This window comes from Ictalurus furcatus, chromosome 10 (assembly GCF_023375685.1).
Source record: "Ictalurus furcatus strain D&B chromosome 10, Billie_1.0, whole genome shotgun sequence".
Classification (NCBI taxonomy): domain Eukaryota; kingdom Metazoa; phylum Chordata; class Actinopteri; order Siluriformes; family Ictaluridae; genus Ictalurus; species Ictalurus furcatus.
In genome coordinates, this window is record NC_071264.1 from 25730524 (window position 1) to 25754289 (window position 23766).

Below are 23766 nucleotides of genomic sequence, written 5' to 3' on the forward strand. Positions count from 1 at the left end.
ATAGTATCATGTGCCCACTCACACCTAGGGGTAATATATCTTAGCCAATTCGCCTACTGGTATGTTTTTGGAGGTGGGTGGAAACCGGAGAACCCAAAGGGGGCAGCATGCAGGCATGAGGAGAACATGCACAGAAACTCTGCACAGACAGTAATCTGAGCTCAGGATTCAACCCTGGAACATGAGGACCAATGGTGTACCATTAAAGTTTTACTCAAAAAGCAAACTGAAGGTATATGCACCATGCACCTTCCCAGTTAAAAAAATACATACCTTATGACTCAGTGGGTCAGTGAGATCTTTTATGTTATTTATACAATGAAGCCTTTGTGTCTTTCCTTCATAATAGATAAATAGTTAGCCCGATGATTCTATTGCCACTTGGATAGATACCTCACTCCTTTCAGAAAGGCCATAATAAGTTTATAAACCCACAGAGTGATCCCATCAACAGATCTGTGGTGTGTAGTAGATACATGTGTGATATGAGATTTTTTCCTCCACTCCTGTTGGCTCTCAAAGACATTTTGACCAATCATGCTAATTCTATTGCTAGGTTGCAATATATTCAAAACTGTGCCACTAGACTTCTTACACATACCAAGCGCTCAGCTCACATTACTCCTATCCTGTATGAACTACTCTGGCTACCGGTTTTGTTTCGCATTAAATCTAAAATAATCCTCCTTACATTTAAATCACGTCATGGTTTGGCAGCATGCTTTCTCAGTGAACTGCTTCTCCACTACAACTCGACCCGTTCTCTCAGGTCCTCTGGGTTCGGAGTCCTCTCTGTCCCTAGATTACGTTGCTCTACCATGGGTGGCGGGTCTTTCAACATAGCAGCACCCAAGATCTGGAATTCACTTCCTCTGACTCTTCGCAGCATCACTTCTGTCTCCAAGTTCTTAAAACGTATCTGTTTTCTCAGTGTTATTTGTCCTAACGTGTTGCTATGTATTTTGCTCTCAATGACTATACTATGTGTACTGTGTTTTTCATTTTTTGTGTTTGTCCATGATTGCTTATGTATTATTGTATTACTATTGTAAAGCGTCCTTGAGCTCCAGAAAGGCACTATATAAACTAAACATATTATTATTATTATTATTATTATTACAATCCCCCTTTCTCTGCCCATGAAATTTGTATCTGACCGCCCACTCCTGCCTACATGTGAGAAAAAAACTAATTGTGTTCGCAGTTCCTCTGCACACTTCTAGCATGCAGCAATGGCTGCCATATACACCTTTAGCATAGATGGGGACTTGCCAATGTCTAGCAGTCCTTGGAGAAAAGTATTTTGGGAATAGGGCAGTGTACCAGATCCACCCAATGGTGTGCACACCATTCAGAACAGGCCTTCCAGCTCTTAAAAGTGCATCCCCATAGCTAATAACTGGATGAAAACCACCCTTATTGTGAACAAGAAAGTTTAATGGAACTCCTTGTTTTGAGCTGCAAGGGCTACTGTATCAATAGTATCACTGTCCAAGAGAGAACAAATACTAGTGACCTAGTGCCCTGAAAAAGGGGCAGTGGGAAAGTGGAAGTTTTTATTATTTGGACATTGTTAGTAGGACAAACTGATCTGATGGAGTTGGGTAGAGACTTTGCCCCCATGACGGATATCCTACTCTGAAGCTGCAAAGCTTCCGAACCAATCCTTTTTGTTAAATAAGCCTTGCTTCTTCAGCATACTAAAGGCTGGGCCCCTCTTGCAGACACAAGGACATATTTCTATTTGTGGCTTTTATGGTCCAGCTGTAAGCTCATAACCTACTTTTTAAAAGCTTATAGCTCCTTACCAGAAACTGACACTACTGGTTTAAGCCATTGGAAGGGAACCTTTAGAAATTTCCTGTGTTCTGAGGCAGTAGGGACCTGAAAATAAGAGTCCAATGATGCAAACTAATCCTGCTTGTATCTGCTTGAAAAGACTTAAATGAAAACCATCATTCTTGTTTTGAGTAAGAAAATATGTTGAGTAGGACCCCTTGTTTTTTATTTAAATTAAATTAAATTTTATTTGTATAGCACTTTTTTTAATGGACACAAAGCAGCTTTACAGAAATTTACCTTTTCGATTATGCCTCTGTCCATCATAGAACACGTTTCTTAAATTACTTTTTTGATTGTGCCTCTGTCCATCAGAGAACAAACTTCTTGGTTTAGAGTAACACGTTTGCTAGGTCAGAAATAAACAAAGCCCTCTGCCCCAAAACAGATTTTTCCCAATGGGGCAGAACCCACATTAGGACTATTAGAACTCACTGATCTGATGGGTGATGTTTTTAGCTGTAAAGTGTTCCATCACCAGCACCCGTGTCCCTATTTTAATATGAATTAAAATAGTGAATGTCAAAATAAGAGACTTTTGAACAAGTTTGCTTTATAAGAAGGTACAGGCAGTCAAGCTGAGTTCTCCTACAAACTCAATCAAGCATTCAACAAACACATGGGGGAAAAAATGTAACTTACATATAAGAGGTTCTTGAAGGTTTCTATGGATAGGTAAGGGTTCAAAGCCTCCTTAAAGGCTTCTACATAGAATCTTATCTAATAGTGAAACACTCTGTTATAGGATTCTACATAAAACATTTAGGTCTTGCCCCAGCTGAAAAACCAAATAACCCTTACAGGTTCTAAATTTTCCAAGGGTGTACTACTTCCACCAATGTATCATGGTGTAACTGGGTTATCAAACATAAATTTCACTGACCACTGAGGTTTTCCTAAGGGATGTATTATATCATTGTATTCATTCATGGTCCTTAGGCTGAGTCATTTCCTTTGCTAGAAAATCAGTTATTTAATTGAATACAGCTGAATATTTCATCAACCATTGACGTCATACATTATTTGGAGCTTGATTTTTGCTGCTAGTTTGAAATACTAAGTGTCTTATGTGACCTATGTGCCTTAGTGACTAAGTGAACTATGCTGTCATTGTAGAATCTTACTAATGCAGACAAAGGCAGTTCAGTGCATTTATTCACACATTTATATGGGCTGCTTTCATTGTTCAGCCTCTTTCTTCTCATGATCTCAGTCCATTCATGAAAAAATGTCAGCCCTCTCCAATCACATGGAGGCCTTGCAGTCTATTTGTAATCCCTTGTGCAATAATGTTCTGTTGTATCAAAGGTTATGCTGGGTGTATTTTCTGTCTATGTTCCGTCCTAATGAGCCATAATGCCAACTGGCAAATAAGACCACAATCTATTTACACCATGTTGCTCAGCATCGCATGGGCTACGTCTCTGCTGGGATACATTTGGAGGTCTTGCACAAGCATGGCAGTGCATTAGAGTACATGGATGTTTACTTTTGGGTCGATATTTGTAGGTCAAACATTTTATGAAATTGTTTTAGACACTGATTTTTACACAGGACAAACGGCTTTTAAACCAGACAGGTTTTTTTCCCCATATTAAAGACTAGGGATTTCAGTAGCCACATTGGTTGGCACTGATGGTCAGACTTTACTTAAAACCTGGTAGCAAACTGACCCAGGATTAGGATTAAAATTAACAAATAAACAAGAACAAAAATGTGAAACAACTGTATGTTGTCCTTGTAAGTAAAATACAAAATAGGTTCAACTGGATGTTATGGATATTAAAATTGCATTAAGTAACCGTATATATACAATTATGCTTTACTCAGTGAAAACTCTGTACCATAATGTGAAAGAAGAGAAATCAAGAAACAAATGGTAGAAAATAGCAGTGACAAAAATGGGAAAATAATAACAGTACAAAACATAAGAAATGTACAATAAAAAGTGTAAAATGTGATATGAAAACGCACTTATCAATATTAAAGAAATGTGACAGCTAATTAGTTAGCTAAATGCTGTTATTTTTTTTCCTTTTCTTTTCTTTTGTTTTTTGTTTTGTATTGTTTTTTAATCAGTCATAGATGAAGCCTGACACATGTTTATTGGTAATGTGTTCCAGACCTGGTGCATAAAAAAAAAAAGGCTGTTTCACTTCTCTTATTAGCACGGCATGATCATAAACCTTGATTTGCAACATTGTTTATCAGACCTTCATAGATGTATGAAGGTGCTATACCAATAACAGATTTCCAAACGAGTAATAAATAGTATAGACACTTTTAAAGAATACAGGCAGGCAGGCAGTAGAGCAATGCTGGAGCTGTTCTAATATGATCTTGTTTTCTAGTATGTTTTTTTTTTTTTTTTTTTTTTTTGCTGCTACATTTTGCATACGTTGTAAAACATATGTGACAAATTGTGCATTTATCAATTGTAAAATTACTTACTGTAAAATGGTGAAATATACTAATAAATGGCACAAAAATAGAGTGGATATGGCTCTAAATGGCTCTAAGAAGTTCAGAAGTACAAGAGGTGGCCTTTGTCTTTAAGGCCACCTTGTAAGCAAACAAATGTCTGTTGCCCTCTTGTGGATATCTCAGTCAGATCACAGTGGCATATAACCTCACATCCACTGATCAAAAAACCCCAGGTATAATAGTGTTTCTACTATTCCATACACACTTATTCATCCTGCTGTACATCTCATTGTGCTCATTGACTAGACCCACATGCACACTCAGCAGACTGTCTGTGCAGGCTGTTAAGGGACTGATTAGGCCTCTGATTTGCTTGCATGTTCCCCCACCAATGCCTCATCAGGGCTGTGTATGCAGGCACTCAGCATTCACTTTGAAGCTCAAAACCATGTTTTGACTATGATGTCTCTTGTTCTTCATTGCGCTGTGATCGACTTTGTTGGTGCTACTTTGATTAAAACCACGTGAAAGCCTCTCTCTCACTCTTTAAAGTGCGCAGGCTAATGGCTGTCAGGATTACTGCCAAATTCAGGGTGCTTTATTTGCTCCTCTAGCTCTTTTAATGTCATGCATTCACTTCTTTTTTTGCACTTACTTGTTTGTGTTCGAGCTAAAAACCACTCCCTGTCTTGAGCATCTCTCCTGAGAAATGCTGTGCTCCAAACCAAAACCGAAAAGTAAAACTGTAAGAAGTATTTACTATCTTATTAGCAGAATATTAGCTTAAAGCTAAGTCAAAGCTTTATAGTTATATTAATGGCTGTGTTTTTGTTGACTAGGTCACCTCTGAGTTCAAGTTCAAGTTCCCAAGGGAAACCCGTGCTACTGAAGCTATCTGGGAGTGTCAGTGCTCTGCCTCCTTGCCTGGAGATGTCATGAGGAAAGTGATTGGCAGGCCTACTCCAACCCTTACAACACCCAGCTGCATGATTACAGGGAAAGGCTCTATGTTGTTTCACCTGTCCTAATGCACCAGTGTACAGCTCTAAGCATGCTTCACAGTGAATGAGCTAGTTAGGATGTTCACAGCCATTTGAAGTGCCTTGTCTTTATGAGCAAACATCTGGAGTGTCCCAAACAGACACCACACAGCTGGCCCAACAAAGAGAGCACAGGGTAAAAACACTCTAAGTGCAGCCTTTGGGCTGTGCTGCCAGAGACAGCAGTATCCCTCTTCTCCGCATCTGCAAAAACATGCAAAAACACACCTCACTGTGAACAGCTTTGGGCTGTGGCTGCAGGCCGAACAATACAACATTACATATGTGCAAACTAGGGGCCTTATGAAAACTTCATGGTAACGATACCGTATTACCCAATATCACGGTTCAAGTGTTAATTAATTTGCTTTGGGAAATGGTAAAGCAGGCATTTCCAAGTTTCCAAAAGTTTCCAACATTTATTTTTCTTGATTTGTTCCTAATATGTTTGTTGTTTTAAAATCTAGAGATAGAAATGTGTTTTTTGTGACCACAATTATCTAAACCAGTATACCATCACATTAACTTTACATATAATTCAGTTCTCTCTGTTATAGGCCTCCTTGTCTAATAATTTCATATTATTCCAATATACAATCACCCTCTACTTTATTAGGAACATCTGTACACCTGCTCATTTATGCAGTTATCCAATCAGGTGTCAGATATGCAATGGATAAAATCTTGCAGATACAGTTCAAGAGGTTTAGATAATATTCACATTGAACACCAGAAGAGATTACACAGAATGGTGCAAAAAAATTAAATAAATAATAATAATAATAAAAAATACAGCAAGTTCTGTGGGCTACAACAGATGGGGATCACATCGGGTTCCACTGCTATTAGCTGAGAACAGTGGGCACAAGCTCGTCGACCTGTACATTGGAATACATGATAGCCCCATTCGTTTATGTGAACTTATTTCTTCTCTTGAACTCCAATAGTCATGACAAGTTTTGGATATTGAACTCAAGTTTTTTCAAAAATTAAAATTAAAGTAATTCATTGTAAAACTTGTAAAACATGACTTTTTGAGTTGAAAAAAAGGTTAACTTCAGGTTGCGTTTACTCATGTTTTTAAGGCAGCAGGTGAACTTTTGTTTCTAAGTTTAACCAGCTGAAATGTTTTACAGGTTTATCTGCATGATTTAGTGCACTGAGTTGCCACCACATGATTGGCCATTTGGATGATTGCATACATGAGCAGCTGTTTCTTAATAAAGTGTCGGTAACAGAGCTCTAACAGAGGCATAACAATTGATTCGTCACTTTTTTTACTTAAACAATTAAACAATCAAGGAAATTCACCATCAGCTGAGAGTTTGAGTTTGCAGTTCCAATAGTATGCACAAAGTTTACACCTAGTGAATTCGTATAATTTATATATTAACAATCAATGGATAGTATATATTAAATATTTTGTAAATATTTATTTATTTATTTATTGCATCCTTTTAGTTTATATCCAGTTGCTTATTAAATTTTAACAACATAACTAGTGAACTAACGGATGTATAATATCTGTGATTGTTCACTGTATATTGTTTTGATATTTTTTAAGTGGCAGTCTATGGAAGTGTGTGTTAAGGAGTTAGGCATAGGATTCAGTGCAGCACATGCAATGCCGTTCAAGGGTGGAGCAGGTGCTTGGTGGTGGTTACTTGTGGCCCAGGCCAGGTGTGGGAATTTGAATTCATGCATGAGGCTGATTTGCTTCAGTTGAGCTCAGCCCATCCCCCAGTTATATTCATCTGTCCATCTTTCTTATTGCTGTTTTCTGTCACAAGGCATTCACTGGAAAATATTTTCCGATTTCTGTTATTATTCTATTATATAAATCAGTCATTCTAAACAACATGTCGATTATAAATGTATAAAAATGGCATATAATGACAGATAATTGAAAGTTTATTTTAAATTACATCTGCTCATAGACAGTAATATATACTGTATTACAATATACAAAATATATTACTGTCTTTGAGTGGATTTAATTGAAACTAAACTATAATGAACTATAATGAAGTCAGCTTAAAGACAGTTAAAGAGCACTTAATAATTTACTCTTAGTTAATAATCATTAGTTTAGGATCTGTTTAGGATTTTTTGTTTGTTGTTGGTGGTGTTGTTATTTTAAACATGTGCATAAATAAAAGAACAAATAAATGAATAGATAGATAGATAGATAGATAGATAGGCTGTTTTTTTTATGTATTCATACCATCCCTATTTTTAACTTGACATCGGAAATTATGCAGAATCGGAAAACCAGTCCAGTAATTGAGGCCACCCACAGATGGAGACTGAAACCTACATGAGAAGCCCCCCATCATTACGCATCATTTCAATGGGTTGAAATGAGTTTAGGAAGGAAATAGAATTATCCACAGACATGATACCATATACCAAGAAAAAAAAAGTTTAATTTCACAGCAACAAGTAAAGATCACATGACAGTTCTGTAAAAAAAATAAATAAATAACCAATTAAAAAGTTTCTATTATTTCATGATGGCTGTATATAAAATGAAAGATAATCCAGAGATCTGACCATCACAGAGATCTGAGTCAGTGGTTAACCCAAATTTGAATGTTCAGTTCTAATAGTATGCACTGATTTTACTACGGACCAAGCAAATCAACGACTTATTTATAACACTTTTATATAGAATGACATAAAGGTTGAAACCCTACTACTAGTGATGTGACTAAATACTATATCTAAACTATAAACTACATTGAATATTACTATCCTCCTAAGAGTATGTGCCATATTTTGTTACAGTGGTGTGTATATTTATATATATACACACACACAAATTAGCCAAGCACTAGCAGCTCTATTTCCCCCAACATCTGCCTGAGCTCTTCTACCAATCACCGATTAGACAATTAGTAGCCAATGCACTTCCTGTTAGCAAACGCATCGTTGCGAGCTGTTTCAAGCCATCGGGGTGCCCTGTGAAGTCTTTGTGCTGGAGAACTTGAAAGGCCTGTTGTGATATAAAGGCAGTTTCGGGGGCAAACTGTTTAGTGGAGAAGAGGCACTTGAGAGGCGGTTGGATGTTTATTTGGTTGACAGACGACGGAGCTGACGCAGGTAGGTGGAACAGGGCAGCTATTTTAAGGGGGGCCTTTACAACCCTCATACATTCCGTTTATTGGAGCAGAAAGCTGTCATTCTTTCAGGCAATGACAGAGCTCCATTTAGCTCCAGCTCATGGCCAGGAATACTTGTGTATTAAGTGACCACACCTGTCTCCGTTTGCCTTCTCTTTTGTTGTGGCACGATGTTTATTTGAATAGAAGTTTGTGGATGCTGCGGATTCACCGACGCTATCAAAAGAACCTTTTGAAGGTCATTTCTGTTGCTAGACATGGATTATGGGAATGTTCATGAATCTGTGGTTGTTCTTTTTTTCCTATTATTAAACAGCAATCATGATCTACTTTCTTTCTAATGTGTGTCTAATTACAATTCCACTATGACCTCAATTCAGATTTAAACAGTTAAATGGTTTTGAGTCTTCTGTAGTCATTCAAGTCCACTGTCAGACTTCTATTGACCCTAGATCTATTTCTGTTGTCCATTTGTTGGCAAAACGAACATTAAAATGACAGAGATTTTGGAGCTTTGCAGGGATTTCTAAATGCTAATGCTTTGTAAATAGAGAGAAGCCTTCAAGCTTGTACACCCTTGTGCCAAAATTCCTTCAGTCAGAGAGAGAACTGGCTTGTAAATGTCATCTCCATTGTGCTTGTTGTCTTAGCAAACTGTTTTGGACTTAACTGGTGGTGTATTGTCATAAAATGAATTAAACAAAGAATTAAAGAAAGTAAAGTTGCTGTAGAAGTTTGGAGTCGGGGGGTTCCTTCATTAGTCAACACTCTGAAAAAGGAAGGGCCCTCTCCAGCTCTCTTTTCAGGGAAGTGCATGCCTGGAAGGGCAGAAACTCGTTCCCTCCTGCACCCTCCCAGGCGTCTACTGCATGAAGCTTTCTGAACTAAAGGAGGAGGATTACACTCCTGGGAGTAACCGTTCGGTCTGTAAAAGACGCCCAATCTGCAAACCAGGCCCTGGACGAAGTAAACAAAGGCAAGACAGTGACTTGGCACTGCTGTCCCTGCAGAAATGCTGCCCACGCATAGTCTAGCAGCGTCTGCAAGCGTATTTTTAGGCTCAACAGCAAACTTTTTTTTCTATACTTAAACTCCAAAGTGATCTATTCTTACTAGTGTTTTATGTGACCAAGGACTATTGATGCCTGGTTAAGATGATGCTACAGTATGCCAGCTGTGGATGTGGTTTGTGGGAACGGGTTAAACCCTGCTTCTGATCAGCCCTGCTTTTCCTTCTAAAGGGAGGCATTAAAAGCACACAGCTCTTTTTGTTGTTGTTGTTGTTCTGAGCTTTATTAACTTCCACTTAAGTTAGGGTATTGTCATGTGCACAGCACATACATCACAATGTTGAACAGGAACTGTATAAAACTACAGACAATATTTGGTAAAATGTCAACAAGGTTCAGAGCACACCACCACAGGACTCAGACAGACAGTCCAACAACTTCACCAGAGATGCAGAGAAATGGCCGTAAAGGAATTGACAGAAATAAAAATGAATTGTTTATTTCCATACTGTTCATATTTTTAAGTACAACTCATAAAAATGGACATTAGGCTATTAGAGACGGTTGTGGAGTGGCTGATTAGATTAGGCAGTGATGCATTTCTGTTCATTCATTCTTGCTACCGCCGGAGTGCATGGCCGTGCTTGTTGATACTGCACGCTTTTGGTTAAGCAAATTTAGTCCGGTTGATTTGTATCTGTTCCAGATCATGATGAGGGTCAGAGAAGCTATTTGCCTTCACTGAGCGTCCAGCCAATTGTAAACAATATCCACAATGATGCAAAACAGCTCCATTTGGAAAGAGGTTTGACATGGCTCTAGGAAAGGAAGAAGTAAGAAGAGGGAAATGGCTCCTCTGACACAACAGCATTTCAGGGAAATCAAACAAAACGAATAATTCTACATGGTCAGGTAGAATAGAAACATGAATATTAGTAAAGCAGAGGAATTATACAATGCAAAAAAGTGGATTTCAACAAATACTGTAGTACATATTCCTCAGATTCTTCGTCAAGATTTCTAAATAAATATGGCTGTGATTTCTGATAAAGACTTTCATTCTAGAGTCAGTCTAACAAGACCATTTTCATTCAAATTTGAACCTAATTACCAGTCACAATCACCCCTATCAATCCACTCATCCACTTATCCCTGTCCACATTCACCATATAACACAAAATGTGACTTTAATTAATTAAAGGACATTCTCAAATCATTTTCATGCTAATTTAATTTTGTACCTGTAACAAACACAAATAATAATAAGGAATGCTTCACTTGAGATCATCTCAGTCAGTCCTAAATGGATTTGATAAACCGCTTTCTGTTATGGCAGTAAGCCTACTTCTCCTGAAACACCCAACCTAAAAAGCAGCCACTCGGCATTTCACCAATTATGCAATGTTCTATTTAACAAAATATATCAAGAAAAATATAGGGTTACCGGTCAAGCATATAGTGCAGTCTCACAGCTGTCTTCAAATATTTCCACCATGATTATCATTTCTAAAAGTAAATCACAGGGTAAAGATAGCTCAAACGTGACAAGGCGCAGCTAGTGGCCTTCCAGGACTTCAGCCGAGGGGCGACGCAGCAACAGGAAAAACATTTGTCGTCAGCAAAACTGGGAAGAGGAGTCTGTCGGTCAACAACGTTATGAGGTAGAGAATGAGTGAAAGGGACATATGTCTCCTTTGAACTTATCAAATTAATAAAAAAAATAAATAAATATAAATGAATGAACCACAAAAAAAGAAAAAAGAAAAAAATTAATATGAATAGACTATAATGTTTCTCAACCCAAGTATTCCTGCATTTATGCTTTATCCCAGACCTAATCACACCTCTACCAAGCAATCAAGAATATTGAATAAGTGGTACAAGTGTGCTGAGAGCTCAGATCAAGCAACATGTCCGTCTAGGGGTCCTTGAGGATCTAGTTGGAAAACGTTCAACTCCATGGCCACTTTTCTATAGATTTCATGTTCTGTTTCTTTTATCAGTACATTTGAATACTGATTTTATATATATAGGCCTAACGCTTCCCTGAACACCACCATGGCCCATAATGTACAACAGGGAAGACTGAATTGAACTTCATTTGTATGAAGTGGTCTGGAATTTACTTGAAGATACCTTCCTCTATAGATCTGACAAAGATTGACAGCGGATAAGTTCAGAGTTCAGCCCCCCACCCCACAAGCCACCCACACCCCCACCCGACCCCACCCCACTGGAGCAGAGCTAAAAACAGATTTGAGGGGTGTAGGACTTCAACAGCCCACTTTCAGTGGCCAAGAGTAAGCTGATACTGTTTCGGTTAGACCCCCAGAGCTCGGACATTGGACAATGGCTTCAGTGCGTAATACCATTGGGGTTGGTACAATTTCACAAGTCAAGAAACTTGAACTAATCCTGTGTTCATGCTAATCCTGCAATTCACATATGCCACTTTGGAAGTCATGAATATGACTTGGAGCAAGTTCAAGTACTTCTATCAAACTGTCTATAAGCTACCCAAAACATAAAATACAAATCAGAAATAATTGGACCAATCTGATCGTTTGCTTGTCGCTGAAGTGGTACCATCAAGCGACATCTTTTGTATCATTAATATGTATTCTTACCTTTAAGTATATTTTAAAGTACATAATTGGACCTTAAGGAGTGATGTACCTTTACTCTAAAGACTAATTAAAGGTACACCACATGCACCTTCCCAGGTAAAAGATACATACTAAAGGTACAAATGTGACAAGGATAAGTACAGTTTGGTGCATTTATTTCTGAGACAGTAGATGCTGTAAGGTTTTCCCCACAATAATTTGCTTTGTCTTCGCATCTTCCCAAGTCTTCACTGTTGAAAAAAAAATCAATAATTAAATTATACCTAGCTGAAGCATCACAAATCATAGTCAATAGTAATTATAATAATAAATATGTCCAAGTCATATTGACGAGTTCTTCCGTGGGCGTAACTCGTAATTCTGCTCATTTTCAACATGACGTGCACCTCACCATAAGGCTATGTCCAAAACGCATTCTAAACTGTAGGTCAAAATAGTAGCTTACACACGCCAATTTTCACGTATGCGCAGGTGCAGTTTGGTGTGGTTACATGCGGTTTTAGACTTAGCCTAAGATTTTGTGCACTTTCTTTTCTGTGGACAAAACATCCACCACTCCTCTCCTTAACCTTAAAAAAATTTAAAACAAACAAAAAACCAACAGTGCAAAAACCCATATTGTAGTTAATTGTAGGAATTTCAGGTATTAAACACTCGGTAGCAGCAGAAAGGATAAATAAACAAATAAATTAAAAGTGTTTTTTTCCACACATAGAAAGAGGCTGTTTAAAAGGAAATATAAACGAACGATTATAAATAGGCTAATATACATGATGATAATAATAACAATCATAATGATAATGATAATAATGCGATACACTCGACCTCGTGTGTAAGATTTGTAGAAAGTGCATCGTCCAGGCTTCCCCCTGCATTGGCTGCATGTGTTGTGCCTTCTTCCCGTGTTCGTTTAGATTCTTGGCAAGAAATGTGTCACCGTCATTGCTGTTGACACTCGGTTTCCTTTTTTTGTTTTGCCTGTCCTGCTCAGTCCGATGTACATGCCTGGGTATGCCAGGGACTCGTACGCGTTGTAGTTGTTTGCCAGGAGAGTCTCTCTAAATTTGCACTCGTCTGAGTACTGCACCTGAGACGGAAAAAAAGGAGGGGGAAAAAAGGTTGGGACAATATAAATATTACGTGGTGTATAATATAATCTAAGGGGGGAAAAAAACATTATTCTGTAGGCTAATCTTTAAGTGAAAGCAGTAAAATAATATGCTTAACAAAATGGCATAACGTTTTAACTGTTATGCAGCAAAAATAGCACTAAACCCCTTTCCTCCTCACTTGGAGGTCCCCTGGAGTGAAGGGTGCATCGTGTGCACCTTTAATTTCATGGACATAGGCATAGTATAACTTTAAACTCCTTTTTTGGGCGGGGGGTACCGAGATCTTTCTTGGAATCCACTTGTATAGAAAAAGATTGTACATCATGAGCATCTTCACCAACCTCATATATTCAAGATGTGTGTTTGAGTTGGCTTATCATAACCTTCTGTAGCATTCATATCATCCACCAGAAGTAAATAATCTAAACATTTGTCCAAATATTTTTTGGATCAAGTGATACATGTGTTTAAAATATCTTTAAAGAAATCCCCAAAACAAAAAACATTTTACTCTAGGCTACATATTTTATGTGTAGGCCAAGTCAATCTGAGACTGTTAGTCAGTATGTTTGATGGGTTTGGTTTGGGATGGGCTGGTGTGTGTATGTGTGTGTGTGCGTGCGTGCGTGCGTGTGTGTGTGTGTGTGTGTGTGCGCGCGTTGGTTATACACCCAGTGTGTGTGGGTGGCCTTGTCTCTTTGGCTAGTTCATCTTTACTCTGGAGCAGGACATTAGGTGCGCACTCCGGCCCGCAATGCTAAGAATGGAATGCGCGCATCTAAGTGATGTACTGCGCTCCCGGGTTTATCCGGGCCCACAACCAAAACACGACTATGAGCAATCTCAGGATAGACAAGAGGGGGAGGGGGGTGAAGGGTGAGAGGATTATAACTCTAGAACGGGGTGACGTGCCATCGGGCACCGATAAGCAAAACTACAGGCGGAAACCGGCCGTAAATCTACTCACAGATCCGTAGAGCTTCCCCTTGCTGTTCATGGCCACGAATAGCTCGCTCCGGACGCCGTACAGTGTCACGACTCCGCGCTCGACCGGAGATATCTCAAGAAGACCTGCGACCAACAACAAAATACATACATGACCTTGGGTGACTCATATCTGTAGCCATATCGGGCCACAGCATTTGTAAAGTGTTGGCTTTGTTTACATTTTAGGACGCTACAGCATCCTCATTGAAGGAAATTGCAATTTCCGCCTGTGGAGCGTTTCGCAAACTACACCTAGGCCTATTATCATTCCGTGTGAAGATATTTACCCTTCCTCCATCCTTTTTAGACTCCTCGGCCTATTGGACTTTTGTGATCCCTGAGTATTAGCTGCTTTAAGAAGCAATCTTCAGACTAACATCTGTATCTCTGAAGATACTCCAAATTCTAGGAGTCCTTTTAAACCATTCACACATAGGCTGTATTAAACGTCTTTAAAAAAAAATAAAAAAAAAAGTGTAAACGACCTCGAACTCCATTCACAATATACTATATATAACATTTGAGCTGACATATAGAGATATTAACCCTTCATACATAGTTACACACTTTTATTAGACTCCTTATTAGACTTTTGTGATCGTTTTATCACGGAACTATAAAGTAAAAACAAATCTTTTAAGTTAAGAGAAATGTGATATATTGTGTATGAGTTCGAGATCTTTCTAGACGTTTGGCACACAACCTTCGCCTAGCTTCTGTTTAATATAGGCTAGATGTGTGCGTCCTACTTAGAATGTTGCCTCCTACCCTTTATAGAGGTGCTGCGAGGCTCCTGTGTATGTAATGAAAACGTATATGTAATGTATCCCCCGTCCAGTTTTATGTCATGCCTTAAAATAGTCCATGGGGACACAAAACAAATCTCAATATCGAGCAACTGCTATTGCATGTGTAGTTATAACAGACATATGCTTATTATACCCTCCGTTTCTCTGCTGTCATTATACACCTTAATCTGGGTTGGCCATTAATTAGACACACTGAAGACCTTGGGATTAATCTTCCGTAACAGATGGGTTTTTATCCCAAACCCAACTTTGGGAACAACTTTGGCCAACTATGTTGGCCCGGTTCCGACCCATCTCATGTTACACAGACCTGTGTGGTATTATTTATCAGGGTGCGGAAAGCATTAATGGACCCAGATGTTGACTTCCTCCACATGTGGTTTGTTTTATAATAAGACAAAATAAAGCCGCCGAAAACTTTTACAGTGGACACATTAGTTATCTTCTGTATCACCAGATTAGTTACCAGAGCGTAGATAGGTGACTGGGTAGATCAGTACATCAGACCCAATATTTCACATATTTTCCTTTTTATTAAGCTTTATATTGCCATCAGACAGCACAGATTTTTGTTCATTTCGATCGGCTAGTACTGAAAGAATTAAAGTATCCTAATATGTCCTAAACACTCGGACCAACGGCTCAAAATAGGCCCACATGATGAAACTTACTGTAACGGTTTTCGTTGTGCACCCCAGTAATCCTACCGTCGGGTAATACTTGGAGATGAAACCCAATGCCCACGTTGCAGTAGAGGCGCCGCAGTCTCTTAATGCCCGTGAGATAGTCACTGTCCCGGTTGACTTCTCGCTTCTCCCCGGGAATCCGGGCCAAAGAGCGCGAGTAAAGAGTCTCCCAGCGTCGCTCCATGGGCAGAGGAGCGCAGCGCACCGAGCTCGCCACGAGTCCCAACACCAGTAACGGCAAGAGGGCCGAATGAACACTCATCCTCCTGACCAACACGGAGGCACGCGTCACTGTCTGCAGGCGTTCAAATACTCTAAAAATATGCTCTTTGTCTATTTTGGTGTCCACGGTCCCCCCTCGCCGCCCCCCAAAAAAAGATTCCACAGAGCAAAAGCGCTTACTCACAAGCGAAGCCGCGGCTCGCGCTGTTGAGCGGCATGAAGTCGCGCTCGATGTGGTAGCGCGAGCGCCCTGAAATCACACTCCGAGTCCAAGTTTGCAGGTCCGGAGTGACTTGACCACCGTTCAGCAACAAAACTCGGCCATGGCGTGCTTTTTTAGCCCCAACAACTATATTTATGCGTGCAGAGGAATTACATCACGGGTCAAGCTTCGCATCACAGGGAGACATGAACCACTGACAGCGGACCGAGTCCTTATAACACGCGCGCATATGAGCTGTGGGGTTTAGAGAGGAGGCAGCGCGCGTGCGTGCGATTGGTCAAGCGCGACAGTGTGTGTGTGTCTGTGTGTGTCTGTAAGTGTGTGTGTGTCTGTACGTGTGTGCGTGCGCGAGCGTCAGCGCGAGCTCTCATTCAGCAAACGTCATAACAGCGCTTTAAAGATAATGAAAGTTTTATGGCGCGTTATAAAGTGAGTGGAACTAATCCGGGTGTCGCGTTACTTAGCAGCTTAGAAGCTTGTAGTTATTGTTACTCCGGTTGTAGCTCTCTTCATTGTAAGAGAGAGATGAAATAATTTATCTTTGAGAGGATGTCAAATCGGAAATCACCAAGATAACAAACCCCTGTGTCAGCCAGGAGGCAGTTTTATAAATGAACAATTATAGGAAAAAACAAAAGTCAGGTTTAATTCATTGCAAATGCTAATTAAAGACTGGTTTCAAAAAAGGAACTCATGACTCATGTTCTCTGTGAGAACAATACACTCTCCGAACAAAAAGCGTACTAAACCGTACCTTTCTTTGTCACTGGTGTATTACCTTCAAGTACGTATATTTTATCTAGAAAGATGCATGCACTGTGCCTTTAACCCTTAACTCTACTGATGCACATTAGAAGTACACTATATCCGTATTTCCGGACGACATGTGTACATTAAAGGTACAAAATAGAATGGTGCCAGAAAGATCCAGATTTGTACCATTTTACTGAGAGGACACGTGCACATGTTTTAGCTGCAATTTGTTTCTCAGTAAAGGAACAGCGCAGTGTGGTGAAGTCTGTTGTTTGATGTTGATTGCACGCATAAAACGTGGTTGTTCCAACTGGCATGGTCAGAGCACGGAGATCACTCAGATTGACCATTTGTCGAGTCGAGTGGTCATGTCGTGAATGTTGTGCGTCATTGCAGCAGCGTGGGGGACACAAAAATGGAAACCAGTAAAACATCAACACTATGAGTCAAGCTTTCTGTATGTGCGTGTGTGTGGGTGTGTGTGTGTGTGTGTGTGTGTGGCCCCAGGCTGGTGTGGACCTCGAATGCGCGCTCCCTACTGATGCAGCAACGTAAACCCAAAAACCACAGGAGACACTAAAAGCCTTAACGACATGACGTGTCACTTCGCATCCTCACACTTCAGGCTCAGCAATAAAGGTACCAAACTGTGTGCTGGTGTGGTACCATTCAAAGGATCCAATATTCAAATGGATCTTTAGTGTGTGTGTATATATATATAGCTATTTAACTAGACATGTGGATGGGGTGTACCTTTAATCAGCTTTTAGAAAAAAAAAAGGTTTCAGAGGTCCAATTATGTACCTTAAATTATTTTTTTAGGTAGACTATATTCACAATTCCAGGTGAACTATACATACTAAAGGTACCACCCCAGCGACATGGACACGTACGTTTATTTCTACGTGTTTTTGTTGTTGTTGTTGTTGTTGTTGTTGTTTGCACTTGTTTATTAGTCAACAAAGAAACCATACTCGACATCTAGATATCACATTTATCTCTCTGCCATCAACATATCCCCTTGGCAATGCCGATAAGAATGAATATATTATACATAAGGCCAAGCTGTTCTATCCTTGTCTCTGTACTCGATGTGATGGTACCATCAAGGGTGCATGTTTAGACCGTTAGTATGTATAGTACTATACCTATAGGAAAGTGCATGTGGTACTTTCATTAGTCCTTAAGAGCCGATAATAAATCGTTTTTAAAGGTTTCCAGGTAAAATATACATATTAAAGGAACACAACATGTCCCCTTGGTGGTACCACTACAGTAGAGCGAGAAGTAAACGTACAGCTTGGTACCTTTATTTCTGAGAGGTATTCCTAGAAGCCTGAGCTTAACATCACTGTTATATTGTTAATTTAGCTTAGTGATAGCATAAATCAGTGTGTCTGATACAGAGACAGAGACAGAGACTGATAGATTAATAAAGGTAGCCTATAAAATGAAAAAAAAAACAACAACTAATAACTAAGAAAAACAATGTTAAATTTGACAACATACTGCATAAGAATGCATAATAACTGCACTTGTCCCCTTGTCATGATGACACGTTTTCTCACGTTCACGTCTGGCTACACTTCATTGTCTATTGACAGGACCCCCTTTCTTTATTCCAAGACATCAAACTGAAATGTCCCAAATGCTTCTAGATTTCAGGCTGTTGCCCGAGTTTGCTCAACCTCTAGTCCAAGGTTGGGTGGTTCACTAATGCTACCCGCTGATGGGGGTCTTCTGCACACAGGAACGCGTCTTTTGATCTTCGTGCGTGTGTGTCTAGTTTGCGACGCTTGTATGACGTTGTGGACTCAAGCAGTGATCAAAAAACGCTCCATTATTGGGTGGTTGATTTTCTTATAATACCAATTGAATAAGCGTGTCGTTGCAATGCCTGCTGGTTCGTTTTGGTGTGAGAATATTATTTCTTAAATATTAAATATATTTGGCTTTGTGTTATATGTGTACAGTTTGAATTGTTACATCTCTACTAATATTTTCTGTGTGATCTATCTATGTCATCATGATGATTCGGCTGTAGTCTTACATTTATATTATGTCTGAGTCGGTGTACGTTTGTAGATTAAATAATTTATGGTCTTAAATAGAACTGACGATTTTTTTTTCTGTAGGATATTGTTGTCTATCTCACGTTTAATAATCATAATAATAAGGGCTGCGCGGCCGCTCTCCATGGTCCTGCAACCCGACTCCGTTCAGAAAATGAATTCTACGTCGGAGGAAATTGTCCTCTTTGATATCAGAAGAAAATTGTGTTCCTTGTCGTTGTCATTAATTATCATGAAAATCCAGAGAGCACACTGCAATATTCTAATAAAAAATAATAATAAAATAAAAAATCTTAGCCAAAACAAGAAAACTATTTTTTTTTATGTTTAGAGCAAATCAATCAACATTTTTTCTTTTTTTACAAAAGAAATAAATGTATGTCTTTATTTCGCATTTTTAATTCTGTTAACACGCTGCCATAAAAATAAATATAGAATTAATGAGAAATAGTTACAGCCGTGCCTATAACTAACTAAATCATTCAACCAGAGGATGCACAGTGATAAAAATTTATCCGAAGTCAAATAAATGAACAGATGATTATTTTTCAGGTTTACGTTTTGGGCTTGTTGAGAAAGTGGACTCTCTGTCTTCTCTGTCTTCCTCGTCCTTTCTACGGCATGAGTATAGGCCATGGTAATCAACAAGCCTCTGTTATATTGCCCTTCTTATGACTGCACCATTGATCCCTAAATAAGAGAAAACATAGACGTTGTATCCCATCCCTTTGCCTCTTGATCTTTTGCAACCCCAGCTGGCGCTTATTGCCCCTGTGATCCTGCTGTTTGGGTCCAGAGATATGGCAGTCTACGGGGTGTTTTTTTATGTATTTGAGCGGCACACATCTACATACATCTGATAAACAGTGCTGCCCTCTATAGGACAATTTCAGAAATTACAGCGAGGCAATATATGCGCTGCTTCTTCCTATAGCCTAAATCACTGATTACCATATTAGATTTTATTTATTGTAATAATTTGTTTTAAAAGCTTGTATTCTAAAACATATTATAAAACTAAGAATTCTAACAACATAAAACGTCACATATTTATTTACATAAAAATGTAAATAGGCCTGTCTATTTAATAATCAACCAGAAACTGCTAAGACGCAAACAAATACTATGCGATGTAGAAAACAAATAACATAAACTATTGTATAGACTGTGATTGTATACAAAATTAAATGTTAAATTAAATTAAATATTTGCACATGCGATTGACAACAGGTTATATCAAACTACTAATATTATACCAAATAATACTTTTTAATTAAATGGAATTGAATTGGAACTCCTCCCACTATTTTCACTATCAAATTAATTACATGACTAATGATGTCCCAAATAATGTTTTCTCTGCTAATCCGGGTAAATCATTAACGAGAGAGGAGGAGCAATGTTTTTGTCGCAAGGACAAGATACCTGTTAGTGGATCTTTTCCTGTTTCCTTTCTCACATGTACAAAAAAAAAAAAAAAAAACCACAGGAAATGAAGGCTAGTGCGACTGAGCTCGAGAGGCTGTAGGTGCACTTATTTTTGCGGTTCCAACAAAACGTATAAAGTCACAGCAGGAAATTGACATTTGACAAATCTGATAAATGGAACTGACATTTTCTCTGTTGCACATGAGTCATTCACACGAGTCATCACAGAAAATTCCCCAATGTTTGCGACCAGGTAAATCATAGCTAGCCTTTTTCAGCACAATGGATGTTGGCATCGTGCGTCTCTGCATTACTCTTACTAATGTCCTGTACTGAGTGTTCAGAGCATGACAGGGAAGCAATCGGTAGCTCCCTGTAGAGCAGAGGTCGTCTGAACTCCTCCGACCTCTACGCACATGGCCGGTGGGAGGCCTGTCTGCTTCAACCAACCCCCCCCCCCCCCCCCCAGCACGATGGGTCAATAGCGCAGGAATTCCCGACCATACCAATTAGACAGGCACGAGGACCAGCGCTCTGAAACCCTCGGGCCACGGGGGAAGGAGCCTGAATAGCCCGGATTTTAATTGGACCAGTTTCCACTACCCTAAACCTTGCGCTTCTGGTCATTTGTGTAAACATTAGGTTGAATGATCGACTTAAGTATGAACAAATGTTAAGCATAATGTTTAAAACTGAGCATTCATTTGCGTTCATTAGTGTTTTATGCATGTGGTTGAATCGAGCTATGGAATATTCAGAGGAAAATTAATAGTGGCAGGCTATAAACATTCATTTTATGGTTAATTACTACATATTAATAGCTTAAGGCTCTATTTTTTTAATGTCAAAATTCTGCTGCTATTTAGTTCGAACATTCGGTTTTTCAAAGGATTATAGAGATTTTTCAGTTTTAAGTGAAACCCTTAATCACCCAAGATTAGCAACATTGCAAAATATAGCATTTTCTGGTGACATTTTTCCATGCGCCATGCCACCATATACAGTTTGACTATTGCAGGTCTGTATTATAATATTTAATATTAACAGACGATCTACCTGCTGCCCTGCATCTCTGTCTAAGAGCAAGACATCTGGTGTAAATTTATATACGTCTGAAACTTAATGTAGACTATAAATCCAGAGGAGCAATCAAACTACACTGATGGGGTGGGGGTAAAAACAAAAATGAGTAGGGAAAAAATTACACTGACTAAATGGGTGCCAGGGTTAGTTTTGTTTGTTTGTTTGTTTGTTTGTTTGTTTTTTATATTTAGCCTTCACTCTGAATTCGCTCATACTCCCTGCTTCAGCCAACGTCACAGTGTATGAAATGTCACGTATAGAACTTGAAATAACACAAATTTGCTTTTAGATAATCTGCATACAAGCCTGCTTCTGATGCATGCGCAAAATTCAATTGCAGGTGCTGGCCGGTCAATTCGCAACGCTTTATTTATTTATTTGTTTGTTTGTTTTCATTTATGACCCAAGGATGCATACACGAGCTCTGAGAGGAGAAAGGAGGTTTTTTTTCCTCCTCGCAGCCTCGTTAATGAGCGTCTCGCTCGCTGTTTAACATGGCGGCAGAGCCGTTATTATTGAGCTCAGGTCAGCTGAAGGCGTCACCTCTGGACCTCAGCTTAGCCCTGTCTGCCACTGAACTAATAACACTCAGTAGCAACGTGTGCCCGAATAGATGTGAAAAGCAAGCACCAATGAGCACAGCAAAACCTGCTTTTCACCCAGATGCGTTTTAGCGGCTTTTTTTTTGTTTGTTTGTTTTGTTTTGTTTGTTTGTTTGTTTGTTTGTAAAATTGGACTTTTTACATGGACTGTATGAACGCACATAACTTATAGATTTTTAAATAGTCTTCAAAGATTACCATTTCGTTTAAAAGTTTGAAAATTGTTTTACTTTGTAACTATGCATTATAAATATAACATGGTTGAATTGTATACTTATTATGATTCATTCTATCGGTTGCCTTAGAAATTGTTACTTTATTTAAAGTGATCTAGAAAACCAACAATATGAAAAGAGCAAAATCAAAGAGAATGCATTGTTGGCATACTTTCACGTCAAATCATTTAAATAAATATTTTCATTTATTTAAATTATTAACATAAGCTTAAATAATAGCAACAAAAAAAAACTAAAATAAAAGAAGCAAATAAATCTTTGTCAAAGACTGACACATAACAGCCCACTGAAAGTAAAACGTCTATATATTCAGTATATTAGTAACATATTGGCAAAGGTGCAGATGCTGATTTTCAAAGATGAAATATATCAGAGATTCGGAGAGTTTTTGTCCACTTATTTTCCTGCATGCCTTTTAAGTAATATTAGATTTTATTATTCATGCCAAACTATAACAATGTGTAACCATTTCTATAGAACAATTTTCACATTCCCTAGAGATTTGTCTTGTTTTCCACATTGCCAGCTTTAGCCGTTTTGAAAAACGGTTAAAGAATGTCTCAGACAGCACAGCTTCCCAGGTTCCCCCTGAGATAAGCCATTGTCGACCATCAGAAAGCTTTCAAAAGTATAGGATAACATTTCACTTTTCTCGTATAGATTTCAAAAGCTGCGAGCCTCTTGAGCCTCTTCAACCAAGTTTACCACCTTTAATCGAGCAAATAGTACAATTTGAATTGCAGGTTACAAAGTCGTGCAGACAATTTTATCCCCGTTTAAAAACATTTTCTTGCAGATGAAGTTTCTTACTGCAGAATGAGAAGAAAAGGGGCCATCCCAAGAGAGAGAGTCCCTTTTAGAGGGACTGTTTAGAGACCTGTGTACCTGTGTGATCACTTTAACAGGTGGACTGAGCAGGAATGAGCTGCATCTTTGGGGGGGAAATGCATTATGCATTAGGATCAGTATTATTGAGAATCAATTATATGGTTTATGTAACTTTGTTTGATCGAGCTGAAATATATTGCCTAAATTGTTCAGGAATAAATAAATAAGTAGGCTTTAAACATTCAGTTTGAGATGAATTAACAGACCTTAAGATCTTAATTCACAATTTGAAACCAAAGTTTGTCAAAAGTCGAATGTTCCTATTTAATTCAGCTGTACGAATTGCATTTTCTTTGCAAGATTTGGAGATTTCCCCCTTTTTTTTATTAAAAAAACTTAAATGCAACATTTATATGTATCTATATTTCCATATAATTTATTGGTGACATTCCTCCACATGTAGCTTTCAGTGTTGAACAGCACATCTTTACTATACGCTGCCACATATTACAGTGTTCAATACATAAGAAAATTCATTCATGACTTTACAAGTGACCAATGATATATTAACTTCTCAGTTGTAGACAAATGAAAAGTATTTTTGGATATCAACCCAGAGACTGTGTTCACTCTTCTGCTCGTGTGAGCACAAACGACATGATT

The 23766-nt window shown here is 38.7% G+C and overlaps 1 protein-coding gene across 1 annotated transcript; it reads right to left on the reverse strand.

The window, feature by feature from the left end:
- Positions 1-7337: 7337 nt before the first annotated feature.
- fgf4 (fibroblast growth factor 4) lies at positions 7338-16441 on the reverse strand. Its single transcript, XM_053635656.1, has 3 exons — positions 15642-16441; positions 14142-14245; positions 7338-13149 (listed from the first exon to the last, which is right to left on the reverse strand). Exons 1-3 carry the CDS (start codon positions 15916-15918, stop codon positions 12973-12975), a joined length of 558 nt encoding a protein of 185 aa, XP_053491631.1. The 5' UTR covers positions 15919-16441; the 3' UTR covers positions 7338-12972.
- Between the last annotated feature and the right edge of the window lie 7325 nt (positions 16442-23766).